Here is a 24,236-nt window from a genome sequence, read left to right on the forward strand (position 1 = left end):
TGAATCTGGGAGGCAGTTTGTGGTGAGCCAAAATTGCACCATTGTACTCCAGCCTGGGCAACGAGTGAAGCTCCATCTCAAAAAAAAAAAAAAAAAAGAAAAGAAAAAAGCCTAAATTGAATAGCTTCTAGAAAACTTATACTTTAAGTAAATTATTATCTTTTTATTCTAAACAAAATTATTTTCTGTTTATTCTAGACAAAAGAATGGTACGGAGAAAGAAAAAAGTTAAAGAAGTTTCTGAATCTCGGAACCCGGAGAAGGATGTGGAAACTACCAGTTCTGTCAGTGTGAAGAGGAAGCGTAGACTTGAGGATGTATTCATCGTGATATCCGATAGTGATGGAGAGGTTAGTAAAGTAGAGCTGAAAAGTAGAGCTGTAGCTCTCAAACTATGCTTCTTTACCTATAGGGAGGTTGTTTCGTGATGGACTTAACCTCAATGTCAGCTCACCAAGACCACGAAGTTTTGTGTGTTTGGTTTTTTTTTTTTTTTGAGATGGAGTCTCACTCTTGTTACCCAGGCTGGAGTGCAATGGCGCGATCTCGGCTCACCGCAACCTCCTCCTCCTGGGTTCAGGCAATTCTCCTGCCTCAGCCTCCTGAGAAGCTGGGATTACAGGCATGCGCCACCATGCCCAGCCAATTTTTTGTATTTTTAGTAGAGACGTGGTTTCACCATGTTGACCAGGATGGTCTCGATCTCTTGACCTCGTGATCCACCCACCTCAGCCTCCCAAAGTGCTGGGATTACAGGCATGAGCCACTGCGCCCGGCCAACCATGAAGTTTTTACTCAGCTTTGTTTTAATTTGTAAGTGGAATTAAGAATTACTTAAGGAAGTAATCCTGTTGCTTAGTGGAGGATGGATCATAGTTCTTCAGTTTTGTAATATAGTAATCCAAAGTGGTATTTTAGAACTATTTAAATAATCGAATTCAATTGTAAATCTTAGTTTTCATGTGTCTGGAAAATGTGAACTTTTTTTTGTTTTGAGATGGAGTTTCGCTTTCGTTGCCCAGGCTAGAGTGCAGTGGCTCCATCTCGGCTCACCGTAACCTCTGCCTCCTGGATTCCAGCAATTCTCCTGCCTCAGCCTCCCTAGTAGCTGGGATTACAGGCATGTGCCACCATGCCTGGCTAATTTTTTTTTTTTTTAGTAGAGACAGTTTCTCTGTGTTGATCAGGCTGGTATCAAACTCCCGACCTCAGGTGATCCTCCCTCCTCAGCCTCCCAAAGTGCTAGGATTATAAGCATGAGCCACTGCATAGCCCAAAAAAAGCCCAGAGGCTTTTTAACCTTTAAGAGTTCACTTCAGAGGAAACAAAATAAAAAAAGAGGACAAAAAAAATCACAATTCAGGAAATTGGGAAGTTTTGAACTTTTTTTCTTTTCTTTTTTTATTTCTAGGGCCAGGCACAGTGGCTGATGCCTGCAGTCCCAGCACTTTGGGAGGCCAAGGTGGGTGGATCACCTGAGGTCAGGAGTTTGAGACCAGCTTGGCCAACATGGCAAAACCCCGTCTCTACTAAAAATATAAAAATTAGCTGGGTGTGGTAGCGCACGCCTACATTCCCAACTACTTGGGAGGCTGAGGCCCGGGAATTGCTTGGACCTGGAAGGCAGAGGTCGCAGTGAGCTGAGATTGCACCGTTGCACTCCAGCCTGGGTGACAGAGTGAGACACTGTCAGGAAAGGCAGGGCCTCCCAAAGTGCTAGGATTACAGGCATGAGCCACCATCCCTGGCCTTTTTGTTTTTTTTTGAGCAGGAGTCTTGCTCTGTCACCTGGGCTGGAGTCCAGTGGCACGATCCAAGCTCACTGCAACCTCCACCTCCTGGGTTCAAGTGATTCTCCTGCTTCAGCCTCCCAAGTAGCTGGGACTACAGATACATGCTGCCACACCCTGCTAATTTTTTATATCTTTTTTTTAGGCGAAACGGGATTTCACCGTGTTGCCCAGGCTGGTCTCGAATTCCTGAGCTCAGGTGATCTGCCCACCTCAGCCTCCCAAAGTGCTGGGATTATAGGTGTGAGTCACCATACCTGCTCAGTGGTAATTTCAGATTATACTGAATTTCAAAGATTGATCAGGGAGATGTGAGAAGGTTAGTGGAACACATGATAATATACTTATTTAGAGATAAGGTCTCACTCTGTTACCCCGGCTGGAGTACAGTGGTGTGACCTCGGCTCACTGCAGCCTGTCTGGGCTCAAGATTCTTGTATCTCAGTCTCTTAAGTAGCTGGGACCATAGGTGTGCACCAGGACTCCTGGCTAGTTTTTGTATTTTTTTGTAGAGATAGGATCTTGCTATGCTGCCCAGGCTATAGATACAAATTTATATCCAGATACATTATGTGTCCCTCGTTCATCCTGTTTAAAATTTCCCTTTTCATATGTTAGGTTTTGAGCTCCTTGGCCTGCCTTTTTTTTTTTTTTTAGCTTATGGAAACCTGATACTGAGCTTAAGAATGTAGCGGGAGAAAGGGAATTTCTGGGAGACAAGGAATAGAGCCCGGGCACTGTGGCTCACACCTGTAATCCCAGCACTTTGGGAGGCCGAGGTGAGTGGATCACCTGAGGTCAGGAGTTTGAGACCAGCCCAGCCAACATGGTGAAATCCCGTCTCTACTAAAAATACAAAAATTAGCCGGGGATGGTGGTGCATGCCTGCAATCCCAGTTAATCAGGAGTCTGAAGCAGGAGAATCACTTGAACCCAGGATGTGGGGGTTACAGTGAGTAGAGATTGCACCATTGCCCTCTAGCCTGGACAACAAAAGTGAAACTTCATCTCAAAAAGAAAGAAAAAAGGCCAGGCACAGTGGCTCACGCCTGTAATCCCAGCACTTTGAGAGGCCGAGGCGGGTGGATCACAAGGTCAAGAAATCGAGACCATCCTGGCCAACATGGTGAAACCCTGTCTCTACTAAAATGCCAATGCACTCCAGCCTGGTGCCTGGTGCCTGGCAACAAAGCGAGACCCTGCCTCAAAAAAAAAAAAACACTTTCTCATTACTCCAGGGAGTCCCTCTGACCCCTCCCAGTCAATCCGTCTTCTACCCCTGATCCGGGCAACCACTGATCTGCTCACTGTCACTATGGATTAGATTTGGTGTTTCCAGAATTTCACATCGACAGAATTATAGGGGATTCTCCTTTGTGTCTGGCTTCTTCTACACAGCATGTTTTTGAGATTCATCCATTTCCTACATGTTTCAGTATCTTGATCCCAAGGACAGTTTTTAGTAACAGAATACAGAACAAGTTTCATGAGTACTTCAATCAGCATGTGCCCATGCTGGAGTGTAGTGGCACAATCTTGGCTCACTGCAACTTCTGCCTCCCAGGTTCAAGCAATACTCCTACCTCAACCTCCCAAATAACTGGGATTACAGGCATGCGCCACCATGCCTGGCTAATTTTATATTTTTAGTAGACGTGGGGTTCCTCCATGTTTATCAGGCTAGTCTCGAACTCCTGACGTCAGATGATCCGCTGGCCTTGGCGTCCCAAAGTGCTGGGATTACAGGCATGAGCCACTGTGTCCAGCCTTTGTTTTTGTTTTGAGACAGGGTCTCATTGTGTTACTCAGGCTTGAGTGCAGTGGTGCTGCCTCAAGTCACTACAGCCTTCCTGATGTGGGCCTAAGTGATCCTTCTATCTCAGCCTCCCAGGTTGCTGGGACTACAGGCCTTTGCCAACATGCTTGGCTAAATTTTTAAATATTCTTTTTAGAGATGATGTATCACTGTATTGCCCAGGCTGGTCTGGAACTCCTGGGGTCAAGCAGTGCTCCCACCTTGGCTTTTCAAAGTGTTGGGAGTACAGGTGTGAGCCATCCCATCTGCTCTTCATTTTTATTTTTAATTTTTATTATTAGTTTTTTTGACAGCGTCTTAATCTGTCGCCCAGGCTGGAGTGCAGTATTGCGGTTATAGCCCACTGCTGCCTCCAACTCCTGGCTCAAGTGATCCTCCTGTGTCAGCCTCCTGAGAAGCTGGGAGGGACTACAAGTGCATGCTATCATGTCTGACTAATTTTTTAAAAAATTTGTAGCCAGGTATCTCTTATGTTGCCCATGCTGACCTGGAACTCCTGGCCTCAAGCAATTTTCCCATCAACCTCTCAAAGTTGGGCATGAGCCAGTGTACCCAGCAGAAAGTTCTATATCTTGATAGTGGGAGTGGGTACTGAGATAATTCCATTTGCTAAGCCTCATCAGACAGTATAAAGTGAGACCCTGTCTCAAAAAAACCTATACATTTAAAACGAGTGCATTTTATTATACAAAACTATACTTAAATAAAGTTAATTTTAAATAATAAAAAACTGTCCATGGAAGTATTTATACAAGGGAGAAGGGGCCTTTGAAAACACTCAGAATTCAGAGATTATTTTTAGGTCTTGCCTAAAAAAATCCCCAAAGAACAAAAAACCTTTCACCTCAAAAACCACCCAGGAGGGAGGCTAAGGCAGAAGAATCGGAAATGCCTGTTATTCTAATTAGTTGTACTTGATAATTGTTGTCATGATATTGATACTAAAGTATTAAAGTAGCAATTAAAATAACAAGTGAACTATCTGTAGCTATAAAGAGATAAACACTTGTATTTATATATATGAGCCTGGTGCAGTGGCTCACTCCTATAATCCCAGCACTTTGGGAGGCTGAGGCGGGCGGATCATGATAAAAATGACATTTTTATCATTATAGAAAGCTTTATTCTCCAGAATAAAGATCATAACCTTTCTCCTTTGTCTTGTATTTCCATTTGTTTATTGGAGTTTTTTACCTGCTTGTAGGTCTCATCTCATAGGCTGTGAATTAAGTCTTTGTTTTTTCCTTCAGATTTTTTTCTTTCTTTTATACTTTCTTTTTTTTTTCTTCTTCTAGAGTCAGGGTCTCCCTCTGTGACCTAGGCTGGAGTGTAGGAATGTTAGCTCATTGTAACTTCTGTCTCCTGGTCCCACCTTGGCCTACCAAGTAGCCAGGACTGCAGGTGCAAGCCACTACAGTTGGCTAATTTTTGTATTTTTTTTTTTTGTAGAGACAGGGTTTCACCATGTTGCCCAGGATGGTATTGAACTCCCAGCCTCAAGCAGTCCTGCCTCGGCCTTCTGAAGGGAGCCACTGTACCTGGGCAAAAAATTACATATTATATTTTTGGTTAGCGAGATTGAGCATTTCTTTACATCTTTATTGGTTTTTAAATAAAGTTCAGTTACTTTATAGTTCAGTTTTAAATAAAGTTCAGTTTCTTTATAGTTCAGTTTCTAATTAGGATTTTTGTCTACATAGTTCATTTTAAAGGCATAAAAATATGGAGAAGAAAATAAGGACTAGGCACATCCCTGGTGACTCACGCCTATAACCCAATGCTTTGGGAAGCTGAGACAGGAGGATTGCTTGTGGCCAGGAGTTTGAGAACAAACAGTCTGAGCAATATAAGAAGACCCTGTCTCTATAAAAAATATAAAACTTAGCTGGTCATGGTGGTGTGCACCTATAGTCTCAGATACTTGGGAGGCTGAGGCAGGTGGGAGAATTGCTTGAGCCTAGGAGTTCCAGGAATTTGAGGCTGCAGTGAGCTATGATCTTACCATTGCACTTGATCCTGGGCAATAGAGTGAGACCCTCGCTCTTTAAAAAAAAGGAAAGAAAACAATTGTACTACTTGGATATCATCTTAATATTAACAAGAATAAAAATATTAAATACACAAATACATATGGATATGTTAAAAAAAAAGTTGTATACATATATGTTAAAAAAAAAAAAAAAAAAACCCAAACCAGCCAGGTGTGGTGGCTCACAGCTGTAATCCCAGCATTTTGGGAGGCCGAGGCAGGTGGATCACCTGAGGTCGGAAGTTTGAGACCAGCCTTACCAACACAGAGAAATTCTGTCTCTACTTAAAATACAAAATGGATTACAGGTGGCCCATGCCTGTAATCCCAGCTACTCAGGAGGCTGAGGTAGGAGAATCACTTGAACTCAGGAGGCGAAGGTTGTGGTGAGCCAGATCGAGCCATTGCACTCCAGCCTGGGCAACAAGAGTGAAACTCTGTCTCAAAAAACAGAAAAACAAACAAAAACCCCCAAAACCCTAAATCAAGACAAAACAGTTTAGAAAGGTATGAAATGAAAATGTACACTGCAGACATTTAACCATAAGCAATAATTTTTTTCATTTTTAAAGTAATTTCTTAATGTCATCTGAAGGCAGTAATTTTTTCTGTATCCTAGGAAAAAAATTTTTATGCATACATCATCAGTAGAAATTTTTATGGAAAGGAATCATGCTGTGCAAACTGTTCTGTTTTTTTTCACTTAATGTCTGTTAGGTCCTCCAGAGACATAGAACCAATAGGATAGGTGGGTGTGTGGGTGGGTGGATGGATGGTCAGATGGATGGAAGGATGGATGGAAGGATGGATGGATGGATGGATGGATGGATGGATGGATGGATGGAAGGATGAACTGGACAGATGGGATTTATTAGGTGTATTGGCTCATGTAATTTTGGAGGTTGAGAAGTCCCGCAATAGGCTGTTTGCAAGCTGGATACCCTGAGATGCCAGTAGTATGGCTCAGTGCAAGTCTAAAGGCCTGAGAACAAGGGGATAGGGGTGCTGAGTGTAAGACCTGAAATCCAAGGCCTGGAGAACCTGGATTTCTGATGTCCAAGGGTAGGAGAAGAATAATGTGTCCCAGCTCCAGGAGAGAGACAAATTTGCCTCCTATGTTTTTATTCTATCTAGCCCCCCAGTTAATTGGATGGTGTTCACCCAGATTGAGAGCTGATCTTCCCCACTTAGTCACTCAGACTTACACTCCAGTGTCTTCTGCAAACACCCGCACAGACACACCAGAAAATAATACTTACTAGTTCTCTGGGTATTTCTTACTCCAGTCAAACCGATACCTAAAATTAACCATTAAAGTATTTCATGGAGACCTTTCTATAGCAGCACATCTATCATATGTCATATATGTTATACATGCAGGAATGTGCCTAAAATATAAATGCATAGTTTTAAAAATTAGTGTGAACACTTGCACTTATGACCTGAGAATCCCTTTTCTCTTAATGTGTCCCTCCCCAATTTGCATTCTTTTCTTTCTTTTTTTTTTTTTTTGAGATGCAGTCTTGCTCTGTTGCCCAGGCTGGAGTGCAACGGTGCGATCTCATCTCACTACAGCCCCCTCCTCCCAGGTTCAAGTGATTCTTCTGCCTCAGTTTCCCGAGTAACTGGGATTACCGGCACCCGCCACCATGCCCAGCTAATTTTTGTATTTTTAGTAGAGATGGGGTTTCACTATGTTGTCCACGCTGGTCTCAAACTCCTGACCTCAGATAATCTGCCTGCCTCAGCCTTTCAAAGTTCTGGGATTACATGTGTAAGCCACTGCGCCCAGCTCTTTTCCACCTTTCTAAAGGTAACCACTATTTATTTTGGCTTCCCATGTTTCACCTTACAGTTTTACCACATGAACATGTATCCCTAAACAGTGTCCATATATTTTGAAAAACTAAGTATTGCCGATTAGACATGTCTACCGACATTTTTTAGTAATCTCTTCATTCTCCAGATATTTGAAATTTTACCTTCATCATAAATTAAAATCTTGTTTATAAATGGGTGTTTCCAAGAACAGAAAACCAAACACTGCGTGTTCTCACTCATAAGTGGGTGTTGAACAATGAGAACACATAGACACAGGGAGGGGAACATCACACACCAGGGCCTGTTGCGGGGTGGGGGAGCTAGGGGAGGGATAGCAGGAGGAATTGGGGAGGGATAATGTTAGAAGAAATACCTAATGTAGATGATGGAGGGGGGTGGATGTAGCAAACTGCCGTGGTACGTGTTTACCTTTGTAAGAATCTTGCATGATCTGCACATGTACCCCAGAACTTAAAGTATAATAAAAAAATTTTTTTAAATGGGTGTGTTTCTGGATTTTTTCTTCCATTAATCTATCACATTTTTATAATTGTTCGGTTGATGGTCTTGGGTATTTTGAGTAGACATTTATCTTTGCTAATAACAGTCATGTTTTTCTCTTTCTAGCACTTACACCTTTTTTTGTTTCATTTTCATTGCGTTGGCTGTAGCTTCCAGAATAATGTTGGTTGATACTAGTGATAGAGCACATCTTTTACTTCTGGTGTTTTGCTATTTGTTTCATACTTCTGTTTTTATGTTAAGGAACTATCTTTTAATTGCTTATTTACTAGTAGTAGTTTTAGGAAGTATGTTTAATCAAGTGCCCTTTAACAAGATGATGGAGTAGTTTTTTTCCTTTAATCAACTAATATATTGTGTTAGTATTTTCTAATCTTGGAACATCTTTGCATTGCTGGAATAAATCATACTTGGTCATGATGTGTTACATTAAAATAATACTGAATTTATTTTCTTAATATATCATTTAGGAGTTTTGCATCTGTACCCCTAGTGCCATTGGTTTTATAAAGTTTTTTTGGGGGTATTATGGCCTTGATCAGATATTGGTATTGGGGTTATGGTATAAAAGAAAAGGAAAGCTCACCAGTTTTTGCTATGTCCTACCACAATTTAAATAACATAGGAGTTACTTGTTTTATAAGGTTTGCTAAAAATCTCCCATAAAACTGGGCTACCAATTGATTTTTAATATGTATTTCATATTCTTGTAGTATCTTGGTACTTTCGTATATTTTTTAAAAAGACTTTTTTTTTGCTTTAGAATAGAAAAAAGTAGTTGGATCATCTTAGGAACATATTTGTTTGTTTTTTGTTTTGTTATTTATTATTATTTTATTTTTTTGAGATGGAGTCTCGCTTTGTTGCCCAAACTGTAATGTAATGGCGTGTTCTTAGCTCACTGCAACCTCCGCCTCCTGGGTTCAAGTGATTCTTCCTGCCTCAGCCTCCAGAGTAGCTGAGATTACAGGTGCCTGCCACCATTCCTGGCTAATTTTTGTATTTTTAGTAGGGAGGGGTTTTTCGCCATGTTGGCCAGGGTGGTCTTGAATTCCTGACCTCCGGTGATCTGCCCACCTTGGCCTCCCAAAGTACTGGGATTACAGGTGTGAGCCATCGTGCCTGGCCTTTGTTTTGTTTTTTAGAGACAGAGTTTTTCTCTTTTAATTTTTTATTTAGTTTTATTTTTTAATAATACACTAAATTCTGGGGTACATGTGCAGATCGTGCAGGTTTTGCTCCTTCCCAGGCTGGAATGTTGTGGTATGCTTATAGCTTACTGCAGCCTCAAACTCCTGGATCCTCCTGCCTCAGCCTCCCAAGTAACTGAGACTATAGGTGTGCACCACCATGCCCAGTCAATTTTTTTTTTTTTTTTTGTAAAGACAGGTTTTGATATGTTGCCCAGGCTGGTCACAAATTCTTGGCCTCAAGTGATCCTACCACCTCAGCCTCCCAAAGTGCTGGGATTATAGGCATGAGCCACTGTGCCTAGCCATGAATACATTGTTTTTGGCCTTCTGAGTTGAAAAACAAATGAATTATTTGATATGTCTTCTGATCCTTGCACTGCTTATAATGTTTTCCAATTTATTCTTCAGCTTAGATGTCAGTTCCTCTGGGTATCCTTGTAGATCTTCTAAGACTAGGCCACTTGGCCATTTCTTGTGCTTTCATAGAACCCATTCTTTCTTCTGTAGTATTAGTTGTCACACTGTTTTGCAATTGCCACTATATTTTTTTCTGCTTTCATCATTGGACCATTATTTCCTGGATGGCAGGAATTTTATATCTTGAACACCTAACAATAATGCTTGGCCTGTACTAGTGGGCACTCTCAAAATATCTGCATTTGCTGGGCACACCTATATTCCCATTTACCCTGGAGGCAGGTGATTGCTTGAGCTCAGGAGTTCAAGGCCACCCTGGGCAACATAATGAGATCCTATCTTAAAAAAAAAAAACCCACATTAGGTTTTTCTCTTTGGTATTATTTTATTTGAATATTTGTTAAAGAAAATGTTCTAGTTTTCTGGTGTAGGAGAAGCCAGGAAATGTCTTTTTTTTCCCCACATCAGCCCAGCATTACAGACAGGAAAACATGTTTTTGTTTTTTATTTCTTTTTTTAAAATCTAAAGGTAATGGCATGAACCTGACATTGTTAAGGCTTCATTCGTCCTAACTTTTTTCTGCTGAGTAATGTTACTTGGGTTGATTCATCCTCCCATTCTTTTATTCTCACCTTGTCCCTAGGAGAGCAAACATGAGCTTTTGTAAACCCTGCTGTTGTATTGGAATTGCTGTTTACTTGTGACCTTTATGAACTTTTCATTCTAATTGATAACACTAATGCTTACTCTGGAGGACTATTGTAAGGCTTAAGAGTAATATAAGTACAATTTCTTTCTTTTTTGAGACAGAGTTTTGCTCTGCCACCCAGGCTGGAGTACAGTGTCACTATCTTGGTTCACTACAACCTTTGCCTCCCAGGTTCAAGTGATTCTCCTGTCTCAGCCTCCCAAGTAGCTGGGACTACAGGCATGCACCCCTATGTCTGGCTAATTTTGTATTTTTAGTAGAGACAGGGTTTTGTCATGTTGGCCAGGCTGGTCTCAAACTTCTGACTTTAAGTGATCCACCCACCTAGGCCTCCCAAAGTGCTCTGGTTATAGGCATGAGCCACTGTGCCTGGCCTAGAATAATATAAGTAAAATTTCTTAGAGTGCTACTTCAATATGTGATAACTGATGTCATTCTACATGTTCAGAATATAGTCTTGAGTCTGGGAAGCAATAAAGCCAACTGATCTATGTGGATTGTGGGCAACCAGCCCCACATCACATTTGTGGGTACCCTGAGTTCGGTGGTAACAAAGGAATGAGAAAAAGATAGATTAAGAGATAAAGTGGGACCGGGGGCCATCACTTATTACTTTGAAGGCAGACAGTGAAAAGAAGGCCCCAAGCTCTGATCCTCCACACTATTTATTGGTTATAATCACTTTGATCTATAGGGTAAGGGTGGAGTGATGGTGGGGAGAGGGTGATGTGATGGTGGAGTGAATCAGTGAGCTAGAACTGAATCAGTAAGCTGGAACTGGTGTGTCATTAAAGATTGATAACAGTGGCGGTTTGGGAATTTCACAAAGCAAGAATATGTGGTTATCTTTAGCCTGTTATCTATGTGCAGCTGATGGAACTTGGGCCTTACAAGGAGCTTACAAATCTGGCTACGTCATAGTGCTACAAAGGGGTGTTACATGCTTGAGCACAATATTTATGGTAATAGAGCCTAGGTCACCCTGTACCGGAACATGAGGTATGGAGAAGTTTGCCTCCCTCCGAGGCCTCCTGCAGTTTGCCGTGGTTTGTTGTTCCCAGTTTATATGTTACTCGTAACCAATTTATGTAGGTACTCTGTAAGTCCTTTCCCCTTTGCTGCTTTTCCCAACAGTGGGTAATAACTCTTGTCTTCTCTGACATTTTTCCATGTTACAACAAACAAAATAAAACAACAACAATAGAAAATCCAGAGGGAAAGAAAGGAACCTCTGGAGCTTATAGTTGGTCAGAGCTGGTTTTGTTTCTGACCTTATACTACTTGGGCCTCACTTTTCTCATCTATCAAGTGAGGTTGGCTGGGTGCTAGTGGCTCACACCTGTAATCCCAGCCCTTTGGGAAGTCAAGGCAGGAAGATTGCTTGAGCCCAAGAGTTTGAGATAAACCTGGGTAACATAACAAGACCCTGTCTGTACAAAAAATAAAAAAGATGGTGGTACATGCCTGTAGTCCCAGCTACTGGTGAGGCTAGATGGGAGGATTGCTTGAGTAGGAGAGGTGGAGGATGCGGTGTGTTGTGATTATACCACTGTCCTCCATCCTGGGCTACAGAGTCAGACCCTGTCTCCAAACAATAAAAAAAAGAAATGGGGTTATTGATATTAATTCTCATAAGGTTTTTGAAAGGAATTAGGGAATGTATATAACGTGCCTGGAACATAGTATGCAATGTATGATAACTGTTATTACTCTTATTTTAGAAAGCTTCTTTATGATAAAAATGTAGTCGGCTATAAATTCAAGCTAATCTTTTAAAATTTATACAGTGTTTCCAGTAATAGCGTATTAGTAAAAAATAGAAATTCACTCTTTCAAACCATTCATCTCAAAAGCTGGTAGCCACTACATTTAAGTATGCCATATCAACAAAATAGTTGGGACAGCTGTCTCATTTCCTGAAAGAAAATGCCTGCAAGGGTCAGCAACCAGTTGAGTTCAGTCAGTACTAAAACAGTCCGTGGGACCAATTTGTTAATTGGATTTATTTATTCTTGTCTTTTTCAGTCTTTATTTTTTCCTTTTCAGGATTCTCAGTTGTTACTTTGAAGTATTTTGGTGGAGTAAAAGTCATTACTTTTCTGGCTAGAATTATTGTTTTCTGCCATTTTATCTCTGTTTTCTAGAGAATCGTTTCCTGAACCTCCCAATATTTGTTTTGTTTTCATTATCTGCCCACCCCTTTATGAAAGATAGCTTAGATATCACTATTTGCTCTTAAAATTAAAATCACCTATAGACCTAGAAGCATATTTTCCCTCAGTTTTTGCTTAGGCACAGCCCGTCTGCCTGCCCACCTGCCTGCCCTCTTTCCCTCCACTCTTCCCCTCCTTCCCTTTCTCTCCCTCCCCTCTTACTACCTCCCCTCCTCATCTCTCCCTCCCTCCCTTTTTCCCCTCCTTCCCTTTACTCCCCTCTTTCCTTTCTCCCCTCCTCCCCTCCTGCCCTCCTGCCCCTCCCCTCCTGCCCTCCTGCCCCTCCCGCCCCTCCCCTCCCCTCTCCTCGCTTCCCCTCTCCTCCCCTTCTCTCCTCCCTTCCCTCCCCTCTGTCACTTCCCTTCCTCCCCTTCCTCCCTCTTTTTCTCTCTTTTTTCTTTCAACAGGGTCTCACCATGTTGCCCAGGCTGTCTTGAATTCCTGGCTTCAAGTGATCCTCCCAAAGTTCTGGGATTACAAGCATGAACCATTATCCCTGGCCAAGATTTTTTTTTTTTAAACTTGCTTCAACTGGTTAAACAAATTGTTCTAGAATTGTTGAACAACCTCAACTCTAATTGTTCTATCTCTTGGTCTCTGTAACCATAGAAATAATCTAGAAGTTTTACTATTTCATCATTTAAACTATTCCAAGACTTTTGTTCTCTAATAGCATACAGAAGTCTTTTGTGTTAGACTATGTCTCGATTTGTTTGATTGATTGATTGATGCGGCTCTCACTCTGTTACCTAGGCTGGAGTGCAGTAGTGCACTTATAGCTCACTGCAGCCTCAAACTCCAGGGCTCCAACAGTCCTCTTGCCTCAGCCTCCCTAGTAGCTAGGAATGGCAGGCATGTACCACCACACCCAGCGAATTGACTTGTTTTTAGAAGACATTGTCACCTGTGTTCTATAACAGTGTTTGTGTATTTGGTATCTACTGAGACTAGAAAGTAGGTGTGATTTTTTAAAATGATGACTTTTCCTACAAAGTTCTTGTTATTATGTTAGAGATAGCATTACAGTTAAACTCTGGAGTGTGTAACTCATGGTTTTGGAGGTTTTAAAGCACGGATGAAATGTCTTTAACAGATACAGGGACTATTCTGATTATCTATTTCTCCGTAAGTAATGCTAGTAGTTTGTCTTTCAAGAAATTTTCTCATTTCTCAGGTCTTAAATTTATGTATATAGAGGCTGGTCATGGTGGCTCACACCTGTAATCCTAGCACTTCGGGAGGCCCAGGCTGGTGGATTGCCTGAGTTCAGGAGTTAGAGACCATCCTGGCCAACACATGAAACCCCATCTCTACCAAATATACAAAAATTAGCCAGGTGTGGTGGTACATGCCTGTAATCCCAGCTATTCAGAAGGCTGAGGCAGTAGAATCCCTTGAACCCAGGAAGTGGAGGTTATAGTGAGCTGAGATTGCACCACTGCACTGCAGCCTGGGCAACAGAGCGAGACTCTGCCTTAAAAAAAAAATTTATGTACATAGAGTTTTTGAGGTATTTCCTTATTATCTGAGAGTCTGTTGTTATTATTTTGTTTCATTCCTGGTATTACTCTTTTCTGTTGTCATTATGGCTAGAGGTTTATCAATTTTATGGATCTTTATACAGACCCAACTTTTGGTTTTCTTTTAGCTTGAAGAACCTCCTTTAGCATTTTCTTTTTAAAATAAAATAAAAAAAATTTTTTTTGAGACAGTCTCACTCTGTTGCCCAGGCTGGAGTGCAGTGGAACAATCTCGGCCCACTGCAAACTTTGCCTCCCAATTTCAAGTGATTGTTGTGCCTTAGCCTCTTGAGTAGTTGGGATTACAGGTCTGTGCCACTATGCCTGGCTGATTTTTGTATTTTTAGAGACAGGGTTGTGCCATGTTGCCCAGGCTGGACAAATTCTTATATATTGTTTTCATTTTAATTCAATTATTCCTGATTTCTTTCTTCCTTTTTCCGTTTTCCTTTCCTTTCCTTTCCTTTCCTTTCCTTTCCTTTCCTTTCCTTTCCTTTCCTTTCCTTTCCTTTCCTTTCATCTCTCTCTCTCTCTCTCTTTCTCTCTTTCTGTCTTTCCCCCCTCCCTCCCTCCCTCCCTTCCTACCTTCCTTCCTTTCTCTTATCCAAGCTGGAGGGCAATGGTGTGATCTCGGCTCACTGCAACCTCCACCTCCTGGGTTCAAGTGATTCTCCTGCCTCAGCCCCCTGAGTAGCTGGGATTACAGGCATGAGCCACCGTGTCTGGCTAATTTATTGTATTTTTAGTAGAAATAGGGATTTACGGCCGGGCACGGTGGCTCAAGCCTGTAATCCCAGCACTTTGGGAGGCCAAGGTGGGTGGATCACTAGGTCAAGAGATCGAGACCATCCTGGTCAACGTGGTGAAACCCCGTCTCTACTAAAAATACAAAAAATTAGCTGGGCATGGTGGTGCATGCCTGTAATCCCAGCTACTCAGAAGGCTGAGGCAGGAGAATTGCCTGAACCCAGGAGGCGGAGGTTGCGGTGAACCAAGATCGCGCCATTGCACTCCAGCCTGGGCAACAAGAGTGAAACTCCGTCTCAAAAAAAAAAACAGAAACAGGGATTTACCATGTTAACCAGGCTGGTCTCGAGCTCCTGACCTCAGGTGATCCGCCCGTCTCGGGCTCCCAGAATGCTAGGATTATAGGCATGAGCCACTGCACCCATCAATTATTACTGATTTCTAATGTAATTCCATTAATCATATGTATTTTATATGATTTGAATCATTTTTAAATTGAGTGAAACTTGTTTTATGGCCCAGAATATTCTATGTGTACTTGAGAAGAATGTACATTTTGGATACTGATTTCTGTAAATGTCAATCTGATGAAGTTTGATGATAGTATTGTATCTATCTATCTATGTATATATATATTTTGAGACTAAGTCTTTCACTGTAGGTCAGTGGCTCAATCTCGGCTTACTGCAATCTCCACCTTGCTGGGTTCAAGCGATTCTCCTGCCTCTGCCTCCCGAGTAGCTGGAACTATAGGCATTTGCCACCACGCCCAGCTAAGTTGTTTGTATTTTTAGTAGAGACGAGGTTTCACCATGTTGGCCAGGATGGTCTTGATCTCCTGACCTTGTGATCTGCCCACGTCAGCCTCCCAAAGTGCTGGAATTACAGGCATGAGCCACCGTTCCTGGCCCAAATCTACTTTATATTTATTGATTTTCTGTCTATTCTGCAAATAGTTGATTGAGGAGGTTATTGAAGTCTTTGACCATAGTTGTAGATTTGTCTGCATTTCTTTTTTTTTTTTGAGAGAGACACAGTCTTGCTCTGTTGCCCAGGTTATGGTACAGTGACACGATCTTGGCTTACTGCAACCTCTGCCTCCTGGGTTCAAGTGATTCTTATGCTTCAACCTCCCAAGTAGCTGGGATTACAGGCATGAGCCACCATACCTGGGTAATTTTTGTATTTTTAGTAGAGTTGGGGTTTCACCATGTTGGCCAGGCTGGTCTTGAACTCCTGACCTCAGGTGATCCACCTGCCTGGGCCTCCCAAAGTGCTGGGATTACAGGAGTGAGCCACCATGCCCGACCCACAGTTAATTTTAGAACATTTTCCATCCCCCATCCCCAAGCCACAGCCCGGTTTTATTTACACTCATCTCAGAGTACATGATTTGGTGCTGAAGGACAGGTCTTAAGAGAGTGGCAGTTGAAGGCCACAGAGGACAGTGACAAGGGTATGGGGAGAATAGGGAAGGAACAGTGAGGATGGTTAGGCCCCTCTTGGAATATCCTTCATGGGCTCCTGTATCTCTTTCATGATTTGGATTTGGAAACTGCGAGTCTGATTAATCCAGCCAGTCCTGCCACGCCCAGGGCCATGCCTCCAATGATGGCCATGCCTCTAATGATGGCCATGCCCACTAGTTTATCTTTCTTCATGACCTTGCCTGTGAAACGGTTCTAGTTCCTTGGCCTTGGTGTTCTGGGGCTCTGTCTGTAGCAGTTCTTGAATATACTTTAGGGCCTTTTCATATTTCTTGAGTTGGTAGTTCCCCACAGTCAGGTAGAAGACATAATCCTGCTTCTCTTCTTTGTTCCCTTTGGGCAGCAGCTCCTCAAGCAGCTTGATGCCTTTACAGATGTCGTCATTATAGTTGGTCAGCATCAGGTGTACTCAGACTGCGTGCTCTTGGACACCGAGCCTGCTGCCTTCTCAGACTGAAATTTCGTTTCAGACTTTAGTAGGTCATCCACAGATACCAACTTGTTCAGCACAACGTCCATGGCCACTGCTCCTGAGAGCCTCACCCCACACTATACTGTGCTACAGTCTCCATGGCCCAGTAGCAGGGGTCTAGAACATTTTCATTACCCTCAGAAGAAACCCATTTACATTAGCAGTTTCTCTCCATTTCCCCCCAAACCTCTAGCCCTTGACAACCACTAATCTACTTTCTGTATGGATGTGCCCATTTTGGGCATGTCTTATAAATGTAATCATATAGTATATGTGGCCTTTTGCCTGGGTTTTTTCAATTATATATTTTCAAGGTGCATTCATTTTGTAGTGTGTATCAGTACCTCATCTTTTTTTTTCCACAGTGGCGGCACTGTTTTATATTCCCACCAACAGTGTACTAGGTTTCTATTTTTTCTAATCTGTGCCAGTGCTTATTTTCTGATTTGAAACAAAAATTATTATTTTTAGGGGGGAGGGAATAAATCTGGTTTTATTTATATATATAAATATATGTATATATATTTTTATTGCGTTTTAGGTTTTGAGGTACATGTGAAGAACATGCAAGATAGTTGCATAGGTACACACGTGGCAGTGGGATTTGCTGCCTTCCTCCCCTTCACCTATATCTGGCATTTCTCCCCATGCTGTCTCTCCCCAACTCCCCACCCCGCCGCTGTCCCTCCCCATTCCCCCTAACAGACCCCAGTGTGTAGTACTCCCCTCCCTGTGTCCATGTGTTCTCATTGTTCAACACCCACCTATGAGTGAGAATATGCGGTATTTCATTTTCTGTTCTTTTTTTTTTTTTTCTTTTTTGAGACAGAGTTTCATTCTTATTATCCAGGCTGGAGTGCAATGGTGCGATATTGGCTGACCGCAACCTCCGCCTCCTGGGTTCAGGCAATTCTCCTGCCTCAGCCTCCTGAGTAGCTGGGATTATAGGCACGCACCACCATGCCCAACTAATTTTTTGTATTTTTATTAGAGACGGGGTTTCACTATGTTGACCAGGATGGTCTTGATCTCTTGACCTTGTGATCCACCCGCCTTGGCCTCCCAAAGTGCTGGAATTACAGGCGTGAGCCACTGCGCCTGGCCATTTTCTGTTCTTGTGTCAGTTTGCTGAGAATGATGTTCTCCAGGTTCATCTCTGTCCCTCCAAAGGACATGAACTCATCGTTTTTGATTGCTGCATAATATTCCATGGTGTATATGTGCCGCATTTTCCCTGTTCAGTCTATCATCGATGGGCATTTGGATTGATTCCAGGTCTTTGCTATTGTAAATAGTGCTGCAATGAACATTTGTGTGCATGTGTCCTTATAGTAGAACGATTTATAGTCCTTTGATATATACCCAGCAATGGGATTGCTGGGTCAAATGGATTTTCTATTTCTAGGTCCTTGAGGAATCGCCACACTGTCTTCCACAATGGTTGAACTAATTTACACTCCCACCAGCAGTGTAAAAGTGTTCCTATTTCTCCACATCCTCTCCAGCATCTGTTGTCTCCAGATTTTTTAATGATCGCCATTCTAACTGGCGTGAGATGGTATCTCAATGTAGTTTTGATTTGCATTTCTCTTATGACCAGTGATGATGAGCATTTTTTCATATGTTTGTTGGCCTCATGTATGTCTTCTTTTGTAAAGTGTCTATTCATATCCTTTGCCCACTTTTGAATGGGCTTGTTTGTTTTTTTCTTGTAAATCTGTTTTAGTTCTTTGTAAATTCTGGATATCAGTTCTTTGTCAGGTGGGTAAACTGCAAAAAATTTTTCCCATTCTGTTGGTTGCTGATTCACTCTAGTAACTGTTTCTTTTGCCGTGCAGAAGCTGTGGAGTTTGATTAGGTCCCATTTGTCTATTTTGGCTTTTGTTGCCAATGCTTTTGGTGTTTTGGTCATGCAGTCCTTGCCTACTCCTATGTCCTGAATGGTTTTGCCTAGATTTTCTTCTAGGGTTTTTATGGTGTTAGGTCTTATGTTTAAGTCGTTAATCCCTCTGGAGTTAATTTTAGTGTAAGGTGTCAGGAAGGGGTCCAGTTTCTGCTTTCTGCACATAGCTAGCCAGTTTTCCCAACACCAATGGGGAATCCTTTCCCCATTGCTTGTTTTTGTCAGGTTTATCAAAGATCATATGGTTGTAGATATGTTGTGTTGCCTCCGCTGCCTCTGTTCTGTTCCATTGGTCTCTATCTCTGTTTTGTTATCAGTACCATTGCTGTTTTGACTACTGTAGCCTTGTAGTATAGTTTGAAGCCTGGTAGTGTGATGCCTCCTGCTGTGTTCTTTTTACTTAGAATTGACGTGGCTTTGCAGGCTCTCTTTTGGTTCCATATGAAGTTTAAGGTGGTTTTTTCCAGTTCTGTGAAGAAGGTCATTGGTAGCTTGATGGGGATAGCATTGAATCTGTAAATTAGTTTGGGCAATATGGCCATTTTCACGATATTGATTCTTCCTAACCATGAACATGGAATGTTTCTCCATCTGTTTGTGTCCTCTCTTATTTCATTGAGCAGTGGTTTGTAGTTCTCCTTGAAGAGGTTCTTTACGTTCCTTGTGAGTTGTATTCCTAGGTATTTTATTCTCTTTGTAGCAATTGTGAATGGCAGTTCGTTCTTGATTTGGCTCTCTTTAAGTCTGTTATTGGTGTATAGGAATGCTTGTGATTTTTGCACATTGATTTTGTACCCTGAGACTTTGCTGAAGTTGCTTATCAGCTTCAGGAGTTTTTGGGCTGAGACGATGGGGTCTTCTAGATTTACTATCATGTCGTCTGCAAATAGAGACAGTTTGACTTCCTCCTTTCCTGTTTGAATACCCTTTATTTCTTTTTCTTGCCTGATTGCTCTGGCTAGAACTTCCAGTACTATATTGAATGGGAGTGGTGAGAGAGGGCATCCTTGTCTAGTGCCGGATTTCAAAGGGAGTGCTTCCAGTTGTTGCCCATTCAGTATGATACTGGCTGTTGGTTTGTCGTAAATAGCTTTTATTATTTTGAGATACGTTCCATTGATACCGAGTTTATTGAGAGTTTTTAGCATAAAGGGCTGTTGAATTTTGTCAAAGGCCTTCTTTGGATCAATTGAGATAATCATGTGGTTTTTGTTTTTGGTTCTGTTTATATGGTGAATTACATTTATAGACTTGCGTATGTTGAACCAGCTTTGCATTCCCGGGATGAATCCTACTTGATCATGGTGGAAAAGCTTTTTGATGTGCTGTTGCAATCAGCTTGCCAGTATTTTATTGAAGATTTTTGCATCTATGTTCATCATGGATATTGGCCTGAAGTTTTCTTTTCTAGTTGAGTCTCTGCCAGGTTTTGGTATCAGGATGATGTTGGTCTCATAAAATGATTTGGGAAGGATTCCCTGTTTTTGGTTTATTTGGAATAGTTTCAGAAGGAATGGTAACAGTTCCTCTGTGTGTGTCTGGTAGAATTCGGCTGTGAACCCTTCTGGACCTGGACTTTTTTGTGTGTGGTAGGCTCTTAATTGCTGCCTCAACTTCAGATCTTGTTATTAGTCTATTCATGGTTTCAACTTCTTCCTGGTTTAGGCTTGGGAGGACGCAAGTGTCCAGGAATTTATCCATTTCTTCCAGGTTTACTAGTTTTTGTGCATAGAGTTGTTTGTAATATTCTCTGATGATGGTTTGAATTTCTGTGGAATCTGTGGTGATTTCCCCTTTATTGTTTTTTATTGCATCTATTTGGTTGTACTCTCTTTTCTTTTTTATTAATCTGGCTAGTGGGCTGTCTATTTTGTTGATCTTTTTGAAAAACCAGCTCCCGGATTTATTGATTTTTTGAAGGGTTTTTCGTGTCTCTATCTCCTTCAGTTCAGCTCTGATCTTAGTTATTTCTTGTCTTCTGTTAGGTTTTGAGTTTTTTTGATGTTGCTCCTCTAGCTCTTTCAATTTTGACGATAGGGTGTCAATTTTGGATCTCTCCTGTCTTCTCATGTGGGCATTTATTGCTACATATTTTCCTCTAGACACTGCTTTAAATATGTCCCAGAGATTCTGGTATATTGTGTCTTCGTTCTCGTTGGTTTCGAAGAACTTCTTTATTTCTGTCTTCATTTCATTGTTTATCCAGTCAACATTCAAGATCCTGTTGTTCAGTTTCCATGAAGCTGTGCGGTTCTGAGTTAGTTTCTGAATTCTGAGTTCTAACTTGATTGCACTGTGGTCTGAGAGACTGTTATGATTTCCATTCTTTTGCATTTGCTGAGGAGTGATTTACTTCCAATTATGTCATCAATTTTTGAGTAGGTGTGATGTGCTGAGAAGAATGTATATTCTGTGGATTTGGGGTGGAGAGTTCTGTAAATGTCTGTCGGGTTTGCTTGTTCCAGGTCTGAGTTCAAGTCCTGGATATTCTTGTTAATTTTCTGTCTGGTTGATCTGTCTAATATTGACAGTGGAGTGTGTCTCCCACTATTATTGTGTGGGAGTCTAAGTCTCTTTGTAAGTCATTAAGAACTTGCTTTATGTATCTGGCTGCTCCTGTATTGGGTTTGTTTATATTTAGGATCGTTAGCTCTTCTTGTTGTATTGATTTTTTTACTACTATGTAATGTCCTTCTTTTTCTCTTTTGATCTTTGTTGCTTTAAAGTCTATTTTATCAGAGACAAGAATTGCAACTCCTGTTTTTTTTTTTTTCTCTCCATTTGCTTGGTAAGTCTTACTCCATCCCTTTATTTTGAGGCTTCATGTATCCTTGCATGTGAGATGGGTTTCCTGGATACAGCACACCAATGGGTTTTGGCTTTTTATCGAATTTGCCAGCCTGCATCTTTTGATTGGTGCATTTAGCCCCATTTACATTTAGGGTTAATATTGTTATGTGTGAATTTGATCCTGTCATTTTGATGCTAGCTGGCTGTTTTGCCCGTTAGTTGATGCAGATTCTTCATTTTGTTGATGCTCTTTACTATTTGGTATGTTTTTGGAGTGGCTGGTACTGCCACTCCAAAATTTCTATGTGTAGTGCCTCTTTCAAGAGCTCTTGTAAAGCAGGCCTGGTGGTGACAAAATCTCTGAGTACTTGCTTGTTCACAAAGGATTTTATTTTTCCTTCACTTATGAAGCTTAGTTTGGCTGGATATGAAATTCTGGGGTGGAAGTTCTTTTCTTTAAGGTTGTTGAATATTGGCCCCCACTCTCTTCTGGCTTGTAGGGTTTCTGCCGAGAGATCTGCTGTGAGTCTGTTGGGCTTCCCTTTGTGGGTGACCCAACCTTTCTCTCTGGCTGTCTTTAGCATTTTCTGGACTTCATTTCAACCCTGGTGAATCTGACGATAATGTGTTTTGGGGTTGCTCTTCTTGAGGACTATCTTTGTGGTGTTCTCTGTATTTGCTGGACTTGAATATTGGCCTGCCTTGCTATGTTGGGGACGTTTTCCTGGATAATATCCTGAAGAGTATTTTCCAGCTTGGATTCATTCTCTTCGTCACATTCTGGTACACCTATCAAATGTAGATTAGGTCTCTTCACATAGTCCCACATTTCTTGGAGACTTTGTTCATTCCTTGTTGCGCTTTTTTATCTAATCTTGCCTTCTCGTTTTATTTCATTGAGTTGATCTTTGATCTCTGATATCCTTTCTTCTGCTTGGTCAATTTGGCTGTTGAAACTTGTGCATGTTTTGGGAAGTTCTCCTGTTGTGTTTTTCAGCTCCATCAATTCACTCATATTCCTCTCTAAGTTGTCCATTCTTGTTATCATTTCGTCAAATCTTTTTTCAAGGTTCTTAGTTTCTTTGCATTGAGTTAGAACATGTTCTTTTAGCCCACAGAAGTTTCTCATTACCTACCTTCTGAAGTCTGATTCCGTCATTTCATCACACTCATTCTCCATCCAGCTTTGTTCCCTTGCTGGTGAGGAGTTGTGATCTCTTGTAGGAGGAGAGGTGTTCTGGTTTCGGGTATTTTCCTCCTTTTCGCACTGGTTTCTTCCCATCTTTGTGGATTTATCCACCTGTCATCTGTGTAGTTACTGATTATTCGATTGGGTCTCTGAGTGGACGTCCAGATTGTTGATGATGAAGTTATTTCTGTTTTTTAGTTTTTCTTCTACCAGTCAGGCCCCTCTGCTGTAGGACTGCTGAGGTCCACTCCAAGCTCTGCTTGCCTGGGGATCACCTGTAGCAGCTGCAGAATAGTAAGGGTTGCTACTAGTTTCTTCTTCTGCTATCTTTGTCCCAGAATGATGCCCGCCAAATGTCAGTCTGATTAGTCCTTTTTGAGGTGACTCTTTGGATATATGGGGGTCGGGGAGCTCCTTGAGGAGACAGTCTGTTCTTTATAGGAGCTCAAGTGCTGAGCTGTGAGCTCTGTTGTTCATTCAGAGCTGCTAGTCAGGTACATTTAAGTCTGCTGCAGCAGAACTCATAAACCCCCCTTTTTTTTCAGGTGCTCTGTCCCGGGGAATAAGGGCTTTATTTGTGAGTATCTGTTGTGCTGCTGCCTTTTTTTTTCAGGGCTGCCCTGCCCAGCAAGGAGGCAGCCTAGTCATTGTCTGCCTGCACAGGCTTGCTGAGCTGCTATGGGCTCTGCCCTGCTGCTATGTGAACTTCCCTGCAGTCCTGTTTATATGGGTGTGGTTAGAACTGCCTGGGCAACGGTGGCCCACCTTTTAATGGCGGACTCTCTCTGCTATGGTGGGTTGCCTCGGCAATGGCAGGCTGCCTCAGGAATGGTGGACTACCTCCATAGGGGTGGAGTGCCTTGGTAATGGCGGATGTCCCTCCCCCACAGAGCTGGACCTTCCCGGGTTCAGCTATGCTTGCCGTTAAACTCTCAATCCCGAGTGTTTCCAATTGCTGTTTTTTTGTTTGTTTGTTTTTGTGGGGGTGGGACCCGCTGAGCCTGATCACCTGGCTTCCTGCCTCAGAGCCTTTTTTTTTTTTAAGTTGAACGGTTGACTCTTTCCCAGGTGTTCCAGTCGCCTGCTGAAAGGGCGCTGGGATCTGTGTGATTTCCCGTGCGGCAACCCACTGCACCAGCTGAAAGAACGGTGCTGCCCGGGAATCTCCTGGCCTGGCTCCCTGTTTCAGACCCCTGTTTAATCAGATGAATGGGCGAATCTGCCTTCTCAGAGCTCCAATTGCCAGCTTAAAAGAGCAACCAGACCAGTGTATTTTGTACGGAGAGGCGCTGCACTGGGGCGCTGGCAAAACAGCCACGCCGGCCAAAACAGCTGCTGCCGACCCATGGGGCTCCTCCGCCTGGGGATCTCCTGGTCTGTGGGCAATAAGGATCCATCTGGAAATGCGGTGTCCACTCACCCTCTGTGCTTTCACTGGGAGCTGCAATCCTGAGTTGCTCCTAAAGGGCCATCTTGGATCTTCCTCCAACAAAAATTATGTTAATTCTCCTAGTGGGTGTGAAGTGATACCTTATTGTGGTTTTGACTTGTATTTCCCTGCTAACTAATGATGTTGGGTGTCTTTTCATATACTTCTTGGACATTTCTGTATCATGT

The 24,236-nt window shown here is 42.2% G+C and overlaps 1 protein-coding gene and 1 pseudogene across 15 annotated transcripts in view; one reads left to right on the forward strand and one right to left on the reverse strand.

Annotated features, from left to right (window-relative positions):
- The window catches only part of UIMC1 (ubiquitin interaction motif containing 1), a 177,608-nt gene that overhangs the window by 40,169 nt on the left and 113,203 nt on the right, over nucleotides 1-24,236 (forward strand). For all 15 annotated transcript variants that reach the window (XM_078364667.1, XM_078364662.1, XM_008990253.4 and 12 more), the window contains exon 2: nucleotides 199-350. In XM_078364667.1, coding sequence (XP_078220793.1) covers nucleotides 207-350 — 144 coding nt within the window. In that variant the 5' untranslated portion in view covers nucleotides 199-206. The remainder of the gene's footprint in view (nucleotides 1-198; nucleotides 351-24,236) is intronic.
- On the reverse strand, nucleotides 16,314-16,842 carry LOC100408965 (mitochondrial fission 1 protein pseudogene; annotated as a pseudogene).

Source organism: Callithrix jacchus, chromosome 2, assembly GCF_049354715.1.
Source record: "Callithrix jacchus isolate 240 chromosome 2, calJac240_pri, whole genome shotgun sequence".
NCBI classification, from domain to species: domain Eukaryota; kingdom Metazoa; phylum Chordata; class Mammalia; order Primates; family Cebidae; genus Callithrix; species Callithrix jacchus.